This window comes from Littorina saxatilis, linkage group LG13, assembly GCF_037325665.1.
Source record: "Littorina saxatilis isolate snail1 linkage group LG13, US_GU_Lsax_2.0, whole genome shotgun sequence".
Taxonomy (NCBI): domain Eukaryota; kingdom Metazoa; phylum Mollusca; class Gastropoda; order Littorinimorpha; family Littorinidae; genus Littorina; species Littorina saxatilis.
The window spans coordinates 37,557,813-37,574,762 of NC_090257.1; the positions used below are offsets into that span (position 1 = coordinate 37,557,813).

A 16,950-nucleotide genomic window follows, 5' to 3' on the forward strand; every position below is an offset into this window, starting at 1 on the left:
CCGACCCTATTTTTGGGGCCTATGTTACCGTAAACAGACTTTTTATGGTGTGCCTAATAACTATCTTTCTTACCTGACATACTCGTCAAAACCACAGCAACAGCAACAACTGCCGAGATGATCAAGGCAAAAACAAGAACGGTTATTACGATCAGACGCATTTTTCGTGTGCGCAGTCTCCGTTGTTTCTCGTCCATATCCTCCTCGTTTTCACTGGAGCTGGAAGGTGGAGGTGGTTCTTTGTTGCCCACTTTGTTAAACGCGATGCCATGTCCATGCTCGTCTCCAAAGAATATGTTGGATCCGTTGGAGGATCTGTGTGAAATGTTTCCAGACGAAAACGGACTTCCGTTATAGTCTTTGTAGTCTGGGAACCATTTCAGCTGTAAGTCAAGGAATTAACATGTATGTAAATGAATGTAGGAATGAATGAATTGATAAACAGATTAATTGAAATGTGAACTAAAGGCACAGTACTTTTCGTGTAAACACTCCGACTCACCATCTCAGATCGGGTCAGACTTTAACATTTAAAAACAACACCAAAACACCCCCCACCCCCCACCCCCTTGAACGCAAACCAAAAGCGTCAAGCCCAGGTGCTCATTAGTGATGCAAAGTGCCTTGCGTATTCTGTAGGAACTTCTGAATTTAGAGATAAATTTCGTTACCTTGTACCAGATCTGTCTACGCTCTACACCCATTGTCAATAAAAAACAAGTCGCGTAAGGCGAAATTACAACATTTAGTCAAGCTGTCGAACTAACAGAATGAAACTGAACTCACTGCATTTTTACAGCAAGAGCGTATACTCGTAGCATCGTCAGTCCACCGCTCGATGCAAAGGCAGTGAAATTGACAAGAAGTTGCGCTGAGAAGGATAGCACGCTTTTCTTTATCTCTATTCTGTTTAACTTTCTGAGCGTGTTTTTAATCCAAACATATCACATCTATATGTTTTTGGAATCAGGAACCCACAAGAAATAGGATGAAATTGCTTTTAAATCGATTTCGGAAATTTTATTTTAATAATAATTTTTATATTTTTAATTTTCAGAGCTTGTTTTTAATCCGAATATAACATATTTATATGTTTTTGGAATCAGAAAATGATGAAGAATAAGATGAACGTAAATTTGGATCGTTTTAGAAACAAACTATATTTTTTACAATTTTCAGATTTTTAATGACCAAAGTCATTAATTAATTTTTAAGCCACCAAGCTGAAATGCAATACTGAAGTCCGGCCTTCGTCGAAGATTGCTTGGCCAAAATTTCAATCAATTTGATTGAAAAATGAGGGCGTGACAGTGCCGCCTTAACTTTTACAAAAAGCCGGATATGACGTCATCAAAAGTATTTATCGAAAAAAAGAAAAAAAAATCCGGGGATATCATTCCCAGGAACTCTCATGTCAAATTTCATAAAGATCGGTCCAGTAGTTTGGTCTGAATCGCTCTACACACACACACGCACAGACAGACAGACAGACAGACAGACACACATACACCACGACCCTCGTCTCGATTCCCCCTCTATGTTAAAACATTTAGTCAAAACCTGACTAAAAGTAAAAAGCAACCAGTTGATTTTAAGTTCCCAACACAGATGTATGTTTTTTTTGTTCAATATTTGTGTTTTTGTGTAACCTAATCTTTCACCAACATGGGGTAATGGAATAATATATAAGCAAAAACACACACACACACACACACACATAAACACACACACACCACACCCACACCCACACACACACACACACACACACACACACACACACACCACACACACACTCACACACACATACACATACACACACATAAACACACACACACGAACACACACACGAACACAGACACACACACACACACACACACACACGCGCACGCACACACAAACAAACTCTTACCGCTGGTTTCCTTAAGTTCCTGAAAGTGCCGGACAAAGCACGTTTAATCCACGAAGGTTCTTGCGGCATTTCCATGTTGCTCCGAAAAATACCAGGGTTCCAGAATTACATGAACTGGAATGTTAATCTTCACAAACACCATCAAAGAAAACTATTTCTACTTTAAAAAAAATACTAAGTCGTAATTTATGTTTGATCCAAAAAAACTAAAAGATATAGCTAGCCTGGTTCTGATTGGAGTATAGACCAATTTGTTTCAAACGAAAGAAATCACGATCGTAAGAACGAAAGTAACACAACGGTTGCAACACTTTGTGGCCAAAATTCCCGGATATAAGTGAAGTTGAGTTATAGCTTCAAACAACAATAATGATAATGATTAAAAAAAAAATAAAAAAAAAAACCCAACAATATCGCTTCACTGATATTAAAATTCTCGCGATTGAAGAATGCAAGTAGCTCTCACAGCTGATTTGTGGCTTTGAGAAAAAAAATCCCGCTAACACGGCGTTCATAAGACTGGAGCCTTGTTCAGTTCTGGAGTACACGTCAACCTGCGCTCCGGTTTTGATCATCGCAGCTTGCTGTGATTGGGTAATTTGGCAGCCGGCGAAGCTGATGCAGATCGACACATCGCCCCCTCTACCGGGTGACTCGAGGGTGGGTGTGACAGGATCCTGCTGTGTCAGTGTGCAACTTGCTAGACGAGTACAACACACTATAGTTTCTATTTTTATTTAATACGTAATTCATCAGTTTCTCATTTTTGGTTTAAGTATGGACAGTAAACACATCATGTAGGCCATAAATGCAGCCAATTTGCAATCTTTTTATTTTTATTTCTATTCCCCCCCCCCCCCCCCCACAAATTTGGACCTTATACAATACTGAGGTTCTTTTATTCACATCCAGTTATTACCTTTCCAAGGACAAAACTGTGAATAATTTCGAGAATTCTCTTTTGAACCTATGTTTCATGTTTGACTGTGTGATTGTAAATGGGTTTTGCAAAAGTGTGAGAGAAAGAGAACAAGAACAAGAACAAGAACAAATCTTTAATTGTCTAAGGCCACAGCCCCTCACAATAGTGGTTAAAATAACAGCAATAGTATCTGCACAGTTATAAATTATAGTCACGCATAAAATTCAACAAATACATTAAGACACTGATGACATGTCACTGGATCTGATTAATAAGGGTTCGTCTCTTCTGTAACATGAAGAACACAAATCTGCTGAAGCTGTTCATCACATTATCCTCATTACTGCCACAGAAATACACAAGTTGTTGTTGCAGCGTCTTAGAGTTCGAGATTTTCAAATACTTTGCTCGAAGGTCTTGATAAAAAGGACATAAAAATACAACATGGTGTTCATCTTCTTTATCAGCTGTACAGAGAGGACAGTTTCTTGTCGTTTGGTTTGGTGCGTACCGAAACTTGTGAGCGTTGATTTCGGATACTCCTGCGCGGAAACGAGTTAGAGCAACTCTGTACTTAATATCTTCGATTAATTGAGAGAGAGAGAGAGAGAGAGAGAGAGAGAGAGAGAGAGAGAGAGAGAGAGAGCCGTCCGTCCACCCAGCGGTTCGTGATGAGGGTCTTTGCCTGTTGGTAGGGTTGGGTTGGTTTGGGCTGTGGTTGTCTTCCTCGCTCCTTGGCTAACCGGGCTGCTCGCTCGTTTCCAGAAATGGCACAGTGTTTTGGGAGTAACTGAAGCACTGTGGGTGATTTCTGTGACAAATTGCACAGAGTCTCAATGGCGCCTTTTTGCTCCAGTCATAATTCGTGTCCTACCTTTCGCCGCTGAGTGTTCCCAGAGATACAGCTTTGAAATTGAGCGTGGAGCGTGGGGCGTGGGTGTTGAATAGATGACAAACACAATCAATACGAATACGAATACGAATACTTTATTATCTCATACAGAGAAATTTCAGTGTGGTGCACATTAAAAGACAAAACAAATAATAAGACAACAGATAAAAATACCATACGAAGCATACTACACTCGCGCACGCATATGTACACTAACAGGAATAGTAACATGATTCCAAATAGGTAAATTGCCGTCAGCTTTAGCTAAAAGTTTACCGCTAAAAACTATCATTATCACAGGACTAGATATGTCATTGAACAATATTTATCACAGGACTAGAGTCTCAATAGTGAGATAAAAGACACCTTTGTTTGTTTGTTTGCTTAACGCCCAGCCGACCACGAAGGGCCATATCAGGACGGTGCTGCTTTGACATATAACGTACGCCACACACAAGACAGAAGTCGCAGCACAGGCTGCATGTCTCACCCAGTCACATTATTCTGACACCGGACCAACCAGTCCTAGCACTAACCCCATAATGCCAGACGCCAGGCGGAGCAGCCACTAGATTGCCAATTTTAAAGTCTTAGGTATGACCCGGCCGGGGTTCGAACCCACGACCTCCCGATCACGAGGCGGACGCCTTACCACTAGGCCAACCGTGCCGGTCATAAAAGGCACCTGCCAAAAACACCAATGGCACAGTTTGTAAAATGAACACATTCTTTTCAGAATCATTGTGACGTGACTCGACGAACCACACGACACCTTGCCTGCTTTCTGTCAACACGTTCCGTAACAGTTGATAGACGTCTCGTCATTCACACCATTGTCTGGTCCTTATCGGATCGTTTTGAGAAGAGGAACACACACACGCCCCGTTTCAGAGGATGCGTTGGGCCAGAACATATATGTTCCGGCCCAACGCATCCTCTGAAAGACTTGAACTTTTCAACCTACTCTCTGAAAGGGATGAACTTTTGACGTTCACTAACAATATTTTATTTTAAGGTTTCATTTTGGCTTTAGGCCAATAGGGCGTTTAAGCTAACAAAATACACAATTACTTAATTAGAAAAAAAACACACAGTAAACACCAAGTTCCAAAGACTTTTGGCCCACGCCCTTCTTCAGTGAAATGAATGTAAGCAAACAATGACGTAAAATTCTTGATAAAAAAAGAAAAAAATCGTCATGTAAAACGTCACAGCCAAACGTCATAAGTTTCGTTCTCTCTCTCTCTCTCTCTCTCTCTCTCTCTCTCTCTCTCTCTCTCTCTCTCTCTCTCTTTCTCTATTTCGTTATCTCTCTATCTATTTATCTCTCTCTATCTATCTCTCTCTATCTGTCACACACACACAAACACACACACACACACACACACACACACACACACACACACACACACACACACACACACACACACACACACACACACAACCATGTAGGAAAATACACAATTAAGTCACACGCACAATGAGAGTGCACGCAGGCACAGCAAACAGTGGTCTTAATTAAGCAACACAAGAAAACAGAACACACTTACAAACAAAAACCAAATCTTCATCAACTAGAGCACATATCGACAGGAATTGCCTCCTTTATGCTTGTTTTGCCACGCTCAAAAAAACCAAAAACAACCTGCAACTAACAATATTGAAGCAAACAACAAACGAGCAAACAAACAACACCACATGTTACAGTCATGTTCTCCAGGTCATAATGTTGAAAGCTTATGGTTAAAGGAGCACTTTAACCTTGATGGGGATACTGTTAAAAGCTGATTTTTGAACAAGTACATTGACTCACACAAATCTCATACACACAAAACACACACTGATACCCAGCCAGCAAGACATTAGCGGCCGATAATCGGCCGAACACCCTTCAAAAAGTCGGGCCGGTGACGTCAAAACATACGACGCGGGTGTTGGCCCGACTAACTTTTGCAAAGAGGCAACGATGCGGCCGATAGGCGGCCGAACACCTGCACTATGGCGGCACGCATCCGGTCCGATGTTAATCGGCCCGATGACTTGTTTGACCTGCGGTCCGACACCTTATGCCGACATCGGGAAGATATCGATTTCAGCGGGAAGACATCGGGACGATGTCGGCATAAGGTGTCGGGCCGCAGGTCCAACAAGCCATCGGGCCGATTAACATCGGACCGGATGCGTGCCGCCATAGTACAGGTGTTCGGCCGCCTGTCGGCCGCCTCGTTGCCTCTTTGCAAAAGTTAGTCGGGCCAACACCCGCGTCGTATCTTTTGACGTCACCTGCCCGACTTTTTGAAGGGTGTTCGGCCGACTATCGGCCGCTAATGTCTTGCTGGCTGGGTGCAGCTACCGATACAGCAGTATGTACCACCACCACCCCCCCCCCCCCCAAGTGTAACAGTGCAAAATTCACTTACAGCTACAGCTACAGCAGTATAACCCCCCTCCCCCCAGTGTTACAGTTGCAAACAAACCTACAGATACAGCAGTGTGTACAACCCCCCCCCCCCCCCAGTGTAACAGTGCAAAACAAATCACCAGCTAGAGATACAGCAGTATGTAGAACCCCCCGCCCCTACCGCGTACCGCCCTCACTGTAACAGTACAAAACACACCTACAGCTACAGATACAGCCGTATACACCCCCCCCCCCTCAGTATTACAGTATAAAACACACCTACTGCAACAGATTCAGCAGTATATACAACCCCCCAAGTGTAACAGTGCAAAAATTACTTACAGCTACAGCTACAGCAGTATGTACACCTCCCCTCCCCCTTAGTAACAGTGCAAAACACACCTACAGCTACAGCAGTATGTACAACCCCCAACCCCCCCCCCCCCCACCACTGTAACAGTACAAAACTCATTTACAGCTACAGATTCAGAATTATGTACATCCCCCTCCCCCCGCTGCCACCACTGTAACAGTACCAAACATACAACACTCCACCCCCTTCCCTCGTGTAGAGCGCAAAACACACCTAGAGCTACAGATACAGCAGTATACAACCCCAATCCCCCCCCCCCCCCCCCCCCTGTGTGCAAAACACACCAACAGCTACAAAAACAGCAGTATGTTCACCCCCCCCCCTCCCCCTACTGTAACAGTACATAACACACCTACAGCTTCAGCTAGTTACATCTATGCTTGGCGCTGGTGGACAATATTCACTTTTTTTGGCAAAAACCGCCAGTTTTGGCCAAAAAAGACAAAGATTTGGCCAAAACAACCCACACATTTGGCCAAATAAAATAGATTTGGCTATAACTTTTTTTGGGCCAAAACTTTCTATGTAAAAGTTTTGGCCAAAACTGTTTATGTTAGCTAAAACGGGAGATTTGGCCAAACTTCTGCCACAAAAAGATTTTGCCAAAAAAAGATTTGGCCAAACAAAAAAGATTTGGCCAAATCTTCACTTTTTGGCCAAATCTTTTTTGTTTGGCCAAATCTTTTTTTGGCAAAATCTTTTGTATTTGCTGGCGCTGGTGGACAATATTCACTTTTTTGGCCAAATCTCTTTTTGGCCAAAACTTTGCTTTTTTGGCCAAAACTTTGCTTTTTTGGCCAATACCGCCAGTTTTGGCCAAAAAAGTGTGTTTTTGGCAAAATAAGTGAATATTGTCCACCAGCGCCAAGCAGCTTGGCGCTGGTGAACAATATTCACTTTTTTGGCCAAAAACGCACTTTTTTGGCCAAAACTGGCGGTTTTGGCCAAAACTGGCGGTTTTGGCCAAAACTGGCGTTTTTGGCCGAAACTATACTTTTTTGGTCAAAACTTTGCTTTTTTGGCCAATACCGCCAGTTTTGGCCAAAAAAGTGTGTTTTTGGCAAAATAAGTGAATATTGTCCACCAGCGCCAAGCAGCTTGGCGCTGGTGAACAATATTCACTTTTTTGGCCAAAAACGCACTTTTTTGGCCAAAACTGGCGGTTTTGGCCAAAACTGGCGGTTTTGGCCAAAACTGGCGTTTTTGGCCGAAACTATACTTTTTTGGCCAAAACTTTGCTTTTTTGGCCAAAAATGTACGCTTGGCGCTGGTGGACAATATTCACTATTTTGGCCAAAAACACACTTTTTTTGCCAAAACTGGTGGTTTTGGCCAAAACTGGCGTTTTTGGCCAAAACTGGCGTTTTTGGCCAAAACTATACTTTTTTGGCCAAAACTTTGCTTTTTGGGCCAAAACCGCCAGTTTTGGCCAAAAAAGTGTGTTTTGGCCAAAAAAAGTGAATATTGTCCACCAGCGCCAAGCTGCTTGGCGCTGGTGAACAATATTCACTTTTTTGGCCAAAAACGCACTTTTTTGGCCAAAACTGGCGTTTTTGGCCAAAACTATACTTTTTTGGCCAAAACTTTGCTTTTTTGGCCAAAACTGGTGGTTTTGGCCAAAACTGGCGGTTTTGGCCAAAACTGGCGTTTTTGGCCAAAACTATACTTTTTTGGCCAAAACTTTGCTTTTTTGGCCAAAAACGCCAGTTTTGGCCAAAAAAGTGTGTTTTGGGCAAAAAAAGTGAATATTGTCCACCAGCGCCAAGCAGCTTGGCGCTGGTGGACAATTTTCACTTTTTTGGCCAAAACTGGCGGTTTTGGCCAAAACTGGCGTTTTTGGCCAAAACTGGCGTTTTTGGCCAAAACTGGCGTTTTTGGCCAAAAGTATACTTTTTTGGCCAAAACTTTGCTTTTTTGGCCAAAACTGGCGTTTTTGGCCAAAAAAATGAATATTGTCTATCAGCGCCAAGGGGTACTCAAAGATTTGGCCAAAAAATGAAGTTTTGGCCAAAACTATTTTTTGGCCAAAACTTTCAATGCAAAAGTTTTGGCCAAAAAAAGATTTGGCCAAATCTAAAACATTTGGCCAAAAAAGTGAAGATTTGGCCAAATGTTTTAGATTTGGCCAAATATTTTTTTGGCCAAAACTTTGCACTTAAAAGTTTTGGCCAAAACATGTTTTTGGCCAAAAACACACTTTTTGGCCAATAATGTACGTTTTTGGCCAAAAAAGTGTGTTTTGGGCCAAAAAAGTGAATATTGTCCACCAGCGCCAAGCATATACATCAGTATATGCACACCCCCCCCCCCAAGTGTAACAGTACAAAACACACCTACAGCTACAGATTCAGCAGTATGTACAACCCCCTCCCCCCCCCCCCCCCCAGTGTCACTGTGCAGAACACACATACAGCTACAGATTCAGCAGTTAGTATGTACACCCCCCCCCCCCCCCCCAAGTGTGTAACAGTGCAAAACACACCACCAGCTACAGATAGATCAGTATGTACACCCCCCCCCCCCCCCCCCCAAGTGTTACAATGCAATACACGTCACACCTACAGCTACAGATACATCAGTATGTACACCCCCCCCCCCCCCAAGTGTAACAGTGCAAACCACACTTACAGCTACAGATTCAGCAGTATGTACTCCACCCCCCCCCCCCCTCCCCAGTGTAACAGTGCAAAAATCACCAACTACTGCAGTATGTACCCCCCCTCCCCCTACAGCTACAGAAGTATGTTACCCCCCCCCCCCCTGTAACAGGACAATACACACCTACATCTACAGCAGTATGTACACACACCCCCCCCCCCCCCCACTGTAACAAGACAAAACACACCTACATCTATATTTACAGCAGTGTGTACAACACCCCCCTCCCCCACTGTAACAGGACAAAACACACCTACATCTACATATACAGAATAAGATACAGCAGTATGTACTCCCCCCCCCCCCCCCCCCTCACTGTAACAGCAAAACTAACATTGAGAGCCAAAAAAAACCGAAATCACTTACTCGCTCCATCCGTCGCGGTTGTCCTCGAGTTGACGTCTGAATCTGATTGTCATTGCCAAGAGCCTGACTCACTGGCTACACAACTATTCTCACCGCCACCACGTGGCACTGGGACCAGCACTCAGATTGAGATCCCGAGGCGACATTCGTCTCGGATAACATATCATCAATGTGCTGTCCAACATTCCCAAAAATGTCTCTTCTTTCGATATTAACTTGAACTAAGAAAACAAATAAAATTCGCTCACGCGGGAAAGCAGCAGCCATTTGCACACTCAATCTTGTTTACCGTAAGGAAAGCTATTTGAATATTTCAAGTAAATGATGGCGTATTTTTAAAATGTAAAACTCATGATTTGAGCTCATGCTGTATTTGATTGCAAATATGCAAATAAAACTTACAATTAATTATCCTACTCCTATGTGAAAAAGTCAACAAATATGAATAATTTAGTTTCGCATTTGCATGGTCAGTCTCATAATGTCACGCCGTTGCTGGACCGACGCTTGAACAGGGGACGTAACAAATGTTAAAATAATGATCATCAATTTGTTATCTCCCGTAACTCTGCATAATTTTATCGACAGCAACATTGCGTCGGGCCGATGTCGGGGTTTATTACGTACATTTATACACAGTCAAACGGTATCGGCGCGACAACGGACGACGACACACGACATATGACGACGTCACCCGACTGAAATCGTCAGTCGGCCGACGAAAGCTTGCTAGCTGGGTACGCACATAGACCGGCACGGTTGGCCAAGTGGTAAGGCGTCCGCCCCGTGATCGGGAGGTCGTGGGTTCGAACCCCGGCTGGGTCATACCTGAGACTTTATAATTGGCAATCAAGTGGCTGCTCCGCCTGGCGTCTGGCATCATGGGGTTTGTGCTAGGACTGGTTGGTCCGGTGTCAGAATAATGTGACTGGGTGAGACATGAAGCCTGTGCTGCGACTTCTGTCTTGTGTGTGGCGCACGTTATATGTCAAAGCAAGCACCGCCCTGATATGGCCCTTCGTGGTTGGCTGGGCGTTTAAGCAAACTAACAAACAAACAAACCATAAAATGATGACACATGCTATTAAATAATACATTTTTATTTATTGGATTTCTAATGACATTTTGCAGAATTATCAATATTAATTGAAATAGCATAAACATAAAGCGGTGCACTTTCTTTGTAATTTTTCGTTCCATTTTGACTCGAACTGTATGGCCTCGTGTTATTTTTGTCATGATACCATTTTCCACATTAATTTTAATTCTTGACAATTTAATCTTAGTGAATTGATAACTGTACAGTGTATAACCATTTTACATATTTTAATTGAGTTTCTAGAGAATAATAAAGAAATGTGCTTGCAACATTTGAAGTAAATTGTTTGGAAAACAGAAATTTTGACCAAAACAAAAAACACAAAGAAAGATCCGTGCAGGTCGCGTTTTGTCTAAATTCAATAGCAAGATACAGGTTTTTTTTAACGCTGATAGGTAGAGTGGGAGAGCATGTTTCTACCTCCTGACTTCCAAATGACTATTATCTTGATTAGGAAAACCATCGTTCTCTTCCTGTTGATCCTCCATTACCAGTCATCTTTTCTTTCTTGTTCTACAGGCTGCGAGTGAACATTATCAGGCTCTTCGTTCAGCACATTAGATACAGAAATAGTCTTTGTGGTCACACAAGTCCTGGCAATGCTTGAAGGAGTAAATATCTATACTTCCCAAATACTGACAATACTAACTGCCTTATCTGTAAAAGAGCTTCGCCCGGCTTCCTGGCGAGTGGGCAAAAACTGAAATCCATCAAGATAAGTTTATTGTAATATGTGTTTGTCTGTTCACTTAAAACACTGTTGGTTCGACATATTTGTGACTGTAACGTAATTTTGTCAATAACAACGCTCTAACAACTTACCTTTCTTGTTGTTTGTTTTTTGATGTTGTGCCCATTACAATAACCCAACAGATCTGAATAGCGACAAATACAACATGTCTTGATTATGGGGCAGCCCTTGCATATTAAGCTATAGCTACTGATTCGTCTGCGTCGTGAGTGTATTCCTCCAGACAGAAGTGCATTAATTAGAAGTGGTTAACCACTATAACATGCAGTCTACGCGTAAGATCATATACTTGTGTTCCAGGAACTTTTTCAACATATTTGTGTCCGCAAAATCTTTTGAAGCAGATTTCACAACCTTAATCGGTAAATTGTAATCGGCAAAATGAGTTTTCACAGGTATTTTAATTTTATTTCATATTTTATGCCAAGCTTGGTATTCACTATTTTGCAAATGTTGCTAGATGGTGTCTACCCATACCTCACAAATTATATAAACAATGAACAACTTTTGAAAAAACACTCTCAGAACAATAATTCAAATTGCGTCTGAAAGCAGAGAGATTGTTGTTTCCAAAAATTGTAATTACTTTTTTTAACGACATAAATCGATATTTGTCAAAAGTCTTTTTTAACGTGACATTATTTTCCACGTGACATTATAGGCCGTTCAATCTGTCTATGCTTCAAGCAGTCAACAACAACAACCTGCCTCAATTTGCAAAGCATTTTACAACAGCAAGTGTCTGAAGGTAGCACTGCAATGGATCCCCTCACACTATGGGATAGAAGGAAACAAACATGCGGATAGAATGGCCATTGGTTCAAACAAGATTTTATTCCAAGAATACGGGGTTGCATATAGAGTACATCAAGGACAATTGGGACCACACACCAAGCTTTATTATACTATGTGTCGCAACAAATATACATCTGAATAGAAATTAGTGTTCATGTGCTGTCAAAGGTAAAAACAGTACTTCTTCTTCTTCTTCTTCTTCTTCTTCTTCTTCTTCTTCTTCTTCTTCTTCTTCTTCTTCTTCTTCTTCTTCTTCTTCTTCTTCTTCTTCTTCGTTCATGGGCTTAGACTCCCACGTTCCCTCATTTTTTTAGCACGAGTGGATTTTTACGTGTATGACCATTTATACCCCGCCATTTAGGCAGCATACGCCGATTTCGGGGGAGGCATGCTGGGTATTTTCGTGTTTCTATAACCCACCGAACTCTGACATGGATTACAGGATCTTTTCCGTGCGCACTTGGTCTTGTGCTTGCGTGTACACACGAAGGGGGTTAAGTCACTAGCAGGTCTGCACATAAGTTGACCTGGGAGATCGGAAAAATCTCCACTCTTAACCCACCAGGCGGCAGCGACCGGGACTGATTCGAACTCACGACCTCCCGATTAGGAGGCCGACGTCTTACCACCACGCCACTGCCAGTATTACTACCCTTGTTAAAAATGTCAACAACAAAAAAGAATGTGACAAAAGAATATTTGTAGAATGGCCATTCTGGGTGCAAAGGACGAACAAGAAGAAAACGTAGTAAGATGTACAGAGATGAAAACGACAATTAAATCTCTGTTCAAGACCCCCTAGACACCCCTGACACACGACAGCTACCAACAACTGCCAATGCCTGACCAAGTAACCATCTTCCGTCTGAGGACAGGGCACAACAGACTCAATCAACATCTGCGCAAGGAACTGCGTGCCGTGCCCTCCCCCATGTACCGCTGTGGAGAGCAAGACGCGGCCCACATCCTACAGGATTACACAAACCTCCAGCTCCTGAGGAGAGAGACTTGGCCCAGGCCGACAATTACAACCAACCAAGAGAAACCGGCTGTACGGACCCATGGAAGCTATGCAGAAGACCACCAGCCCGGTAGCTCAATAGGCAGGGCACTGGACTTGTGATCGAAAGGTCGCTGGTTCGAATCCAGGCCGGCACGGACACGGGTCAACTTAATGTGCAGACCCAGAGACGGTATCCATCTCCCACCCCCGTGTCACCACCTCGGTCATTCTGCCATAAGTGCAGATGGCTGATACCACCTAAACACGCACACACTGTGTATCTCATCTAAAGTCGGGTTTAAATCCGGGAACATGCCCCTAATGGCTTTGCCGTGAGGGCGTAACACTTGAATTCCCCCCCCCCCCTCTTCGATGTAAGACAATGACAAGTAATGAAGTATGGGACATTACAACTCGAAACTAACGAAACATCCGTCTAAACAGTCACTGTGGCCCAGACTGACTGTTTTCGAAATTGTGTATATCCAAGGGAAATAACTCTTCATTGTACGGCAGTTACTACAATGTCCACTGTATTACACTATCAGTTGTTTCCCTTCCTCCACTCTGCTACTTTTATCACTGAAACAAAAAAATTAATAGGCTCCCCACACAACGACGTGCACAACTGATATTGTCCCACATAGTCAGAATGAATTCCGTCGCGTGTGAGTTAGTTCTGCTCCGGAGCCTGAAACATTTGATTGTAGATTTGAAAGTTCGATTTTATTTAACAAAACATAACTTACTTTGATTTCATTAATTAAGCGGACGGGCGCATTGGCGCAGTGGTAAGACGTCGGCCTCCTAATCGGGAGGTCCTGAGTTCGAATCCCGGTCGCTGCCGCCTGGTGGGTTAAGAGTGGAGATTTTTCCGATCTCCCAGGTCAACTTATGTGCAGACCTGTTAGTGACTTAACCCCCTTCGTGTGTACACGCAAGCACAAGACCAAGTGCGCACGGAAAAGATCCTGTAATCCATGTCAGAGTTCGGTGGGTTATAGAAACATGAAAATACCCAGCATGCCTCCCCCGAAATCGGCGTAAAAACATGAGTGAACGTGGGAGTCTAAGCCCATGAACGAAGAAGAAGAAGAAGAAGATTAATTAAGCAGTGCTGACTCGTTCTCGTTTTACTTCTCAGTCGTCTTGAATGTTACTTTTGAACTAAAAACGGACAGAAAGGCGTGGCACCAGAAACTTTCCCAGTTAGGGTGCCCACCACAGTGCCCGCTCTCTTATGTATTTGTTGTGCTGTTTTATTCACCACAGAAATTATTTAACATGTTACTTAAATAAAACAAAAATATAACAATGATTAAGTGATATAATTGCCTCAGAGTTAACGGCACAAAACAATTATTCTATATCTGATGACCTGATAACATTGAAGGTTTTGAACCTCAAACAATATAATATTGTCTCTATCTCTGTTTCTCTCACTCATCACATCATGTCACTCCACATAGTCCATCAATGATCGCACACATTCACGATTGGAAGGCAGGCAGGCAGCTACACGCACACACACACGCACGCACGGACGTACGCACGCACACACACAAACACATACACAAAACACACACATACACGCACGCACACACACACACAGACACACACACAAACACACACATACATACACACACTCTTAAACACACACACACACTATTAAACACACACACACACACACACACACACACACACACACACACACACACACACACACACACACACACACACACACACACGGGAACACATAACGCACACCCAAAAACACAATACACAACATATTGGCACATTTACATCAGCATGCCGACACGATCTCACTCGCTTAAAAGTTGTATTTTCTCTTTATTGATGCAATCCAGCGAGACAGATAATCACATGACGATGAGACTTTTTTCTTTCTTTCTTTTTTACAGCCAGGCTGCAACTCAAACCCATATGAATATAATGCAACATTAAGACTCGAATGAGATACAGTCGTCTCCGCTTAGCTCGTCCCTCTCGGGACCGAAAAATTCGCGACGAGCTAACCGGCCGACGAGCTAAGCAGCGGACGAGGTAAACGGAGTCCAATTTCCCTGGGGGATATGCTGCGACGAGCTATCCGGCGAATTCGTCCAGACCAATATTAAAAGCACATAAACACTTGTAAACGGGTGTATCAGGTTCTGAGATAACTATCAATCTAGTAGATCATCCTCGAATAGCCCTTTGTTCACAACATGACATTTTACCGTGTCTACAAACCAGAAGTAATCCTTTCATCACCATGGAGTAGGAGCTATGATGTGCAATGGTCAAATGACGAATTTCTGTTCATAGACTCGGTAAGATGTTGATAGAGTTTATATTCGTTTCGCATATTGGGTTTGTAACATGTGTTACTATGAAAATAACAGAGAGATAGGCAGAAGAGAGAGAGAGAGAGAGAGAGAGAGAGAGAGAGAGAGAGAGAGAGAGAGAGAGAGAGAGAGAGAGAGAACTCAGAACTTTATTACATAAGGATAAAGGTTTTAGGCTTAGCCTAATCTTCCAACCTGTCCTTGGAACATATACAGAGAATTAAGTAGATGTGTACTGCCGGGCAGTACATACCCCAAGCGAAGTCGTCCATCTGTGTGTACATGATTCTCTCTCTCTCTCTCTCTCTCTCTCTCTCTCTCTCTCTCTCTCTCTCTCTCTCTGTCTTAAAATGTGTCATCGATGACGTGTTTTCATACTTGCTAATGCGGCAGGCTAATCATGACGTCAAATTGAAACTTCTTGAAGTCTCTCAGAAAGGGACATGAAAACCATGTGGGGGTTACTGGTTTGGGCTGAAAAAAAACCCAACTCCACCTAAAATTCAAGCGCCTATGGGGCTGAATTATGCAGCATAAATTGTGAAACATCAGGATATCTCACACTTTCAATTCTGCCATCATGTCAAATCTGACAACAAACCTACCCACAAAATGTCATAAATATCGGTGTAGAATTGAGACTTAACGGTTTTTAACTGCCAAAAATAAGTTTTTTTGACTGGAATAGTTTGTGTTGAAATTCAGTTTGGGACAACGGACCCACCCACTAAATTTCATAAAGATAGGTGAAAATTTAAATGTAACGGTTTTTAACTGCCAAAATTATGTTTTTCTTCTGGAAAAGTATGGAGTGAAAATCAGTTGGGGACAACGAACCTACCCACAAAATTTCATAAATATCGATGAAGAATTGAGATTTAACGGTTTTTAACTGCCAAAAATAAGGTTTTTTGTCTGGAAAGGTATGTCTTAAAATTCAGTTTGGGACAACGGACCCACCCACTAAATTTCATAAAGATAGGTGAAGAATTGAAATTTAACGTTTTTTAACTGCCAAAATTATGTCTTTCTTCTGGAAAAGTATAGAGTGAAAATCAGTTGGGGACAACGAACCTACCCACAAAATTTCATAAATATCGGTGAAGAATTGAAATTTAACGGTTTTTAACTGCCAAAATTATTGTTTTTCTTCTGGAAAAGTATGGAGTGAAAATAAGTTGGGGACAACAAACCTACCTTTAAAATTTCATAAGAATCAGTGAAGAAATAGGATTTAACGATTTTTTAACAGCCTTGACACTGAACATTTGATAAATCATTGGTGATGTCATCATAACCCAGTCGTTGTAGTTGTCGTCGTAGTTGTTGGTGTTGTTGTTGTCATGTTCGTTGTCGTGATTGTTGTTGTTCTCGTGTTGTTGTTTTTGTTGTTGTTGTTGTTGTTGTTGTTGTCGTCGTCGTCGATGTCATTT

The 16,950-nt window shown here is 42.5% G+C and overlaps 1 protein-coding gene across 2 annotated transcripts in view; it reads right to left on the bottom strand.

The window, feature by feature from the left end:
• Positions 1-2,663, bottom strand: part of LOC138945648 (mucin-2-like) — an 18,204-nt gene extending 15,541 nt beyond the window's left edge. For both annotated transcript variants that reach the window (XM_070317132.1, XM_070317131.1), the window contains exons 1-2: positions 1,910-2,663; positions 74-383 (exon numbers count right to left, since the gene is read on the bottom strand). In XM_070317132.1, the coding sequence (XP_070173233.1) occupies positions 74-383; positions 1,910-1,984 (385 nt within the window). In that variant the 5' untranslated portion in view covers positions 1,985-2,663. The remainder of the gene's footprint in view (positions 1-73; positions 384-1,909) is intronic.
• Positions 2,664-16,950: the final 14,287 nt, after the last annotated feature.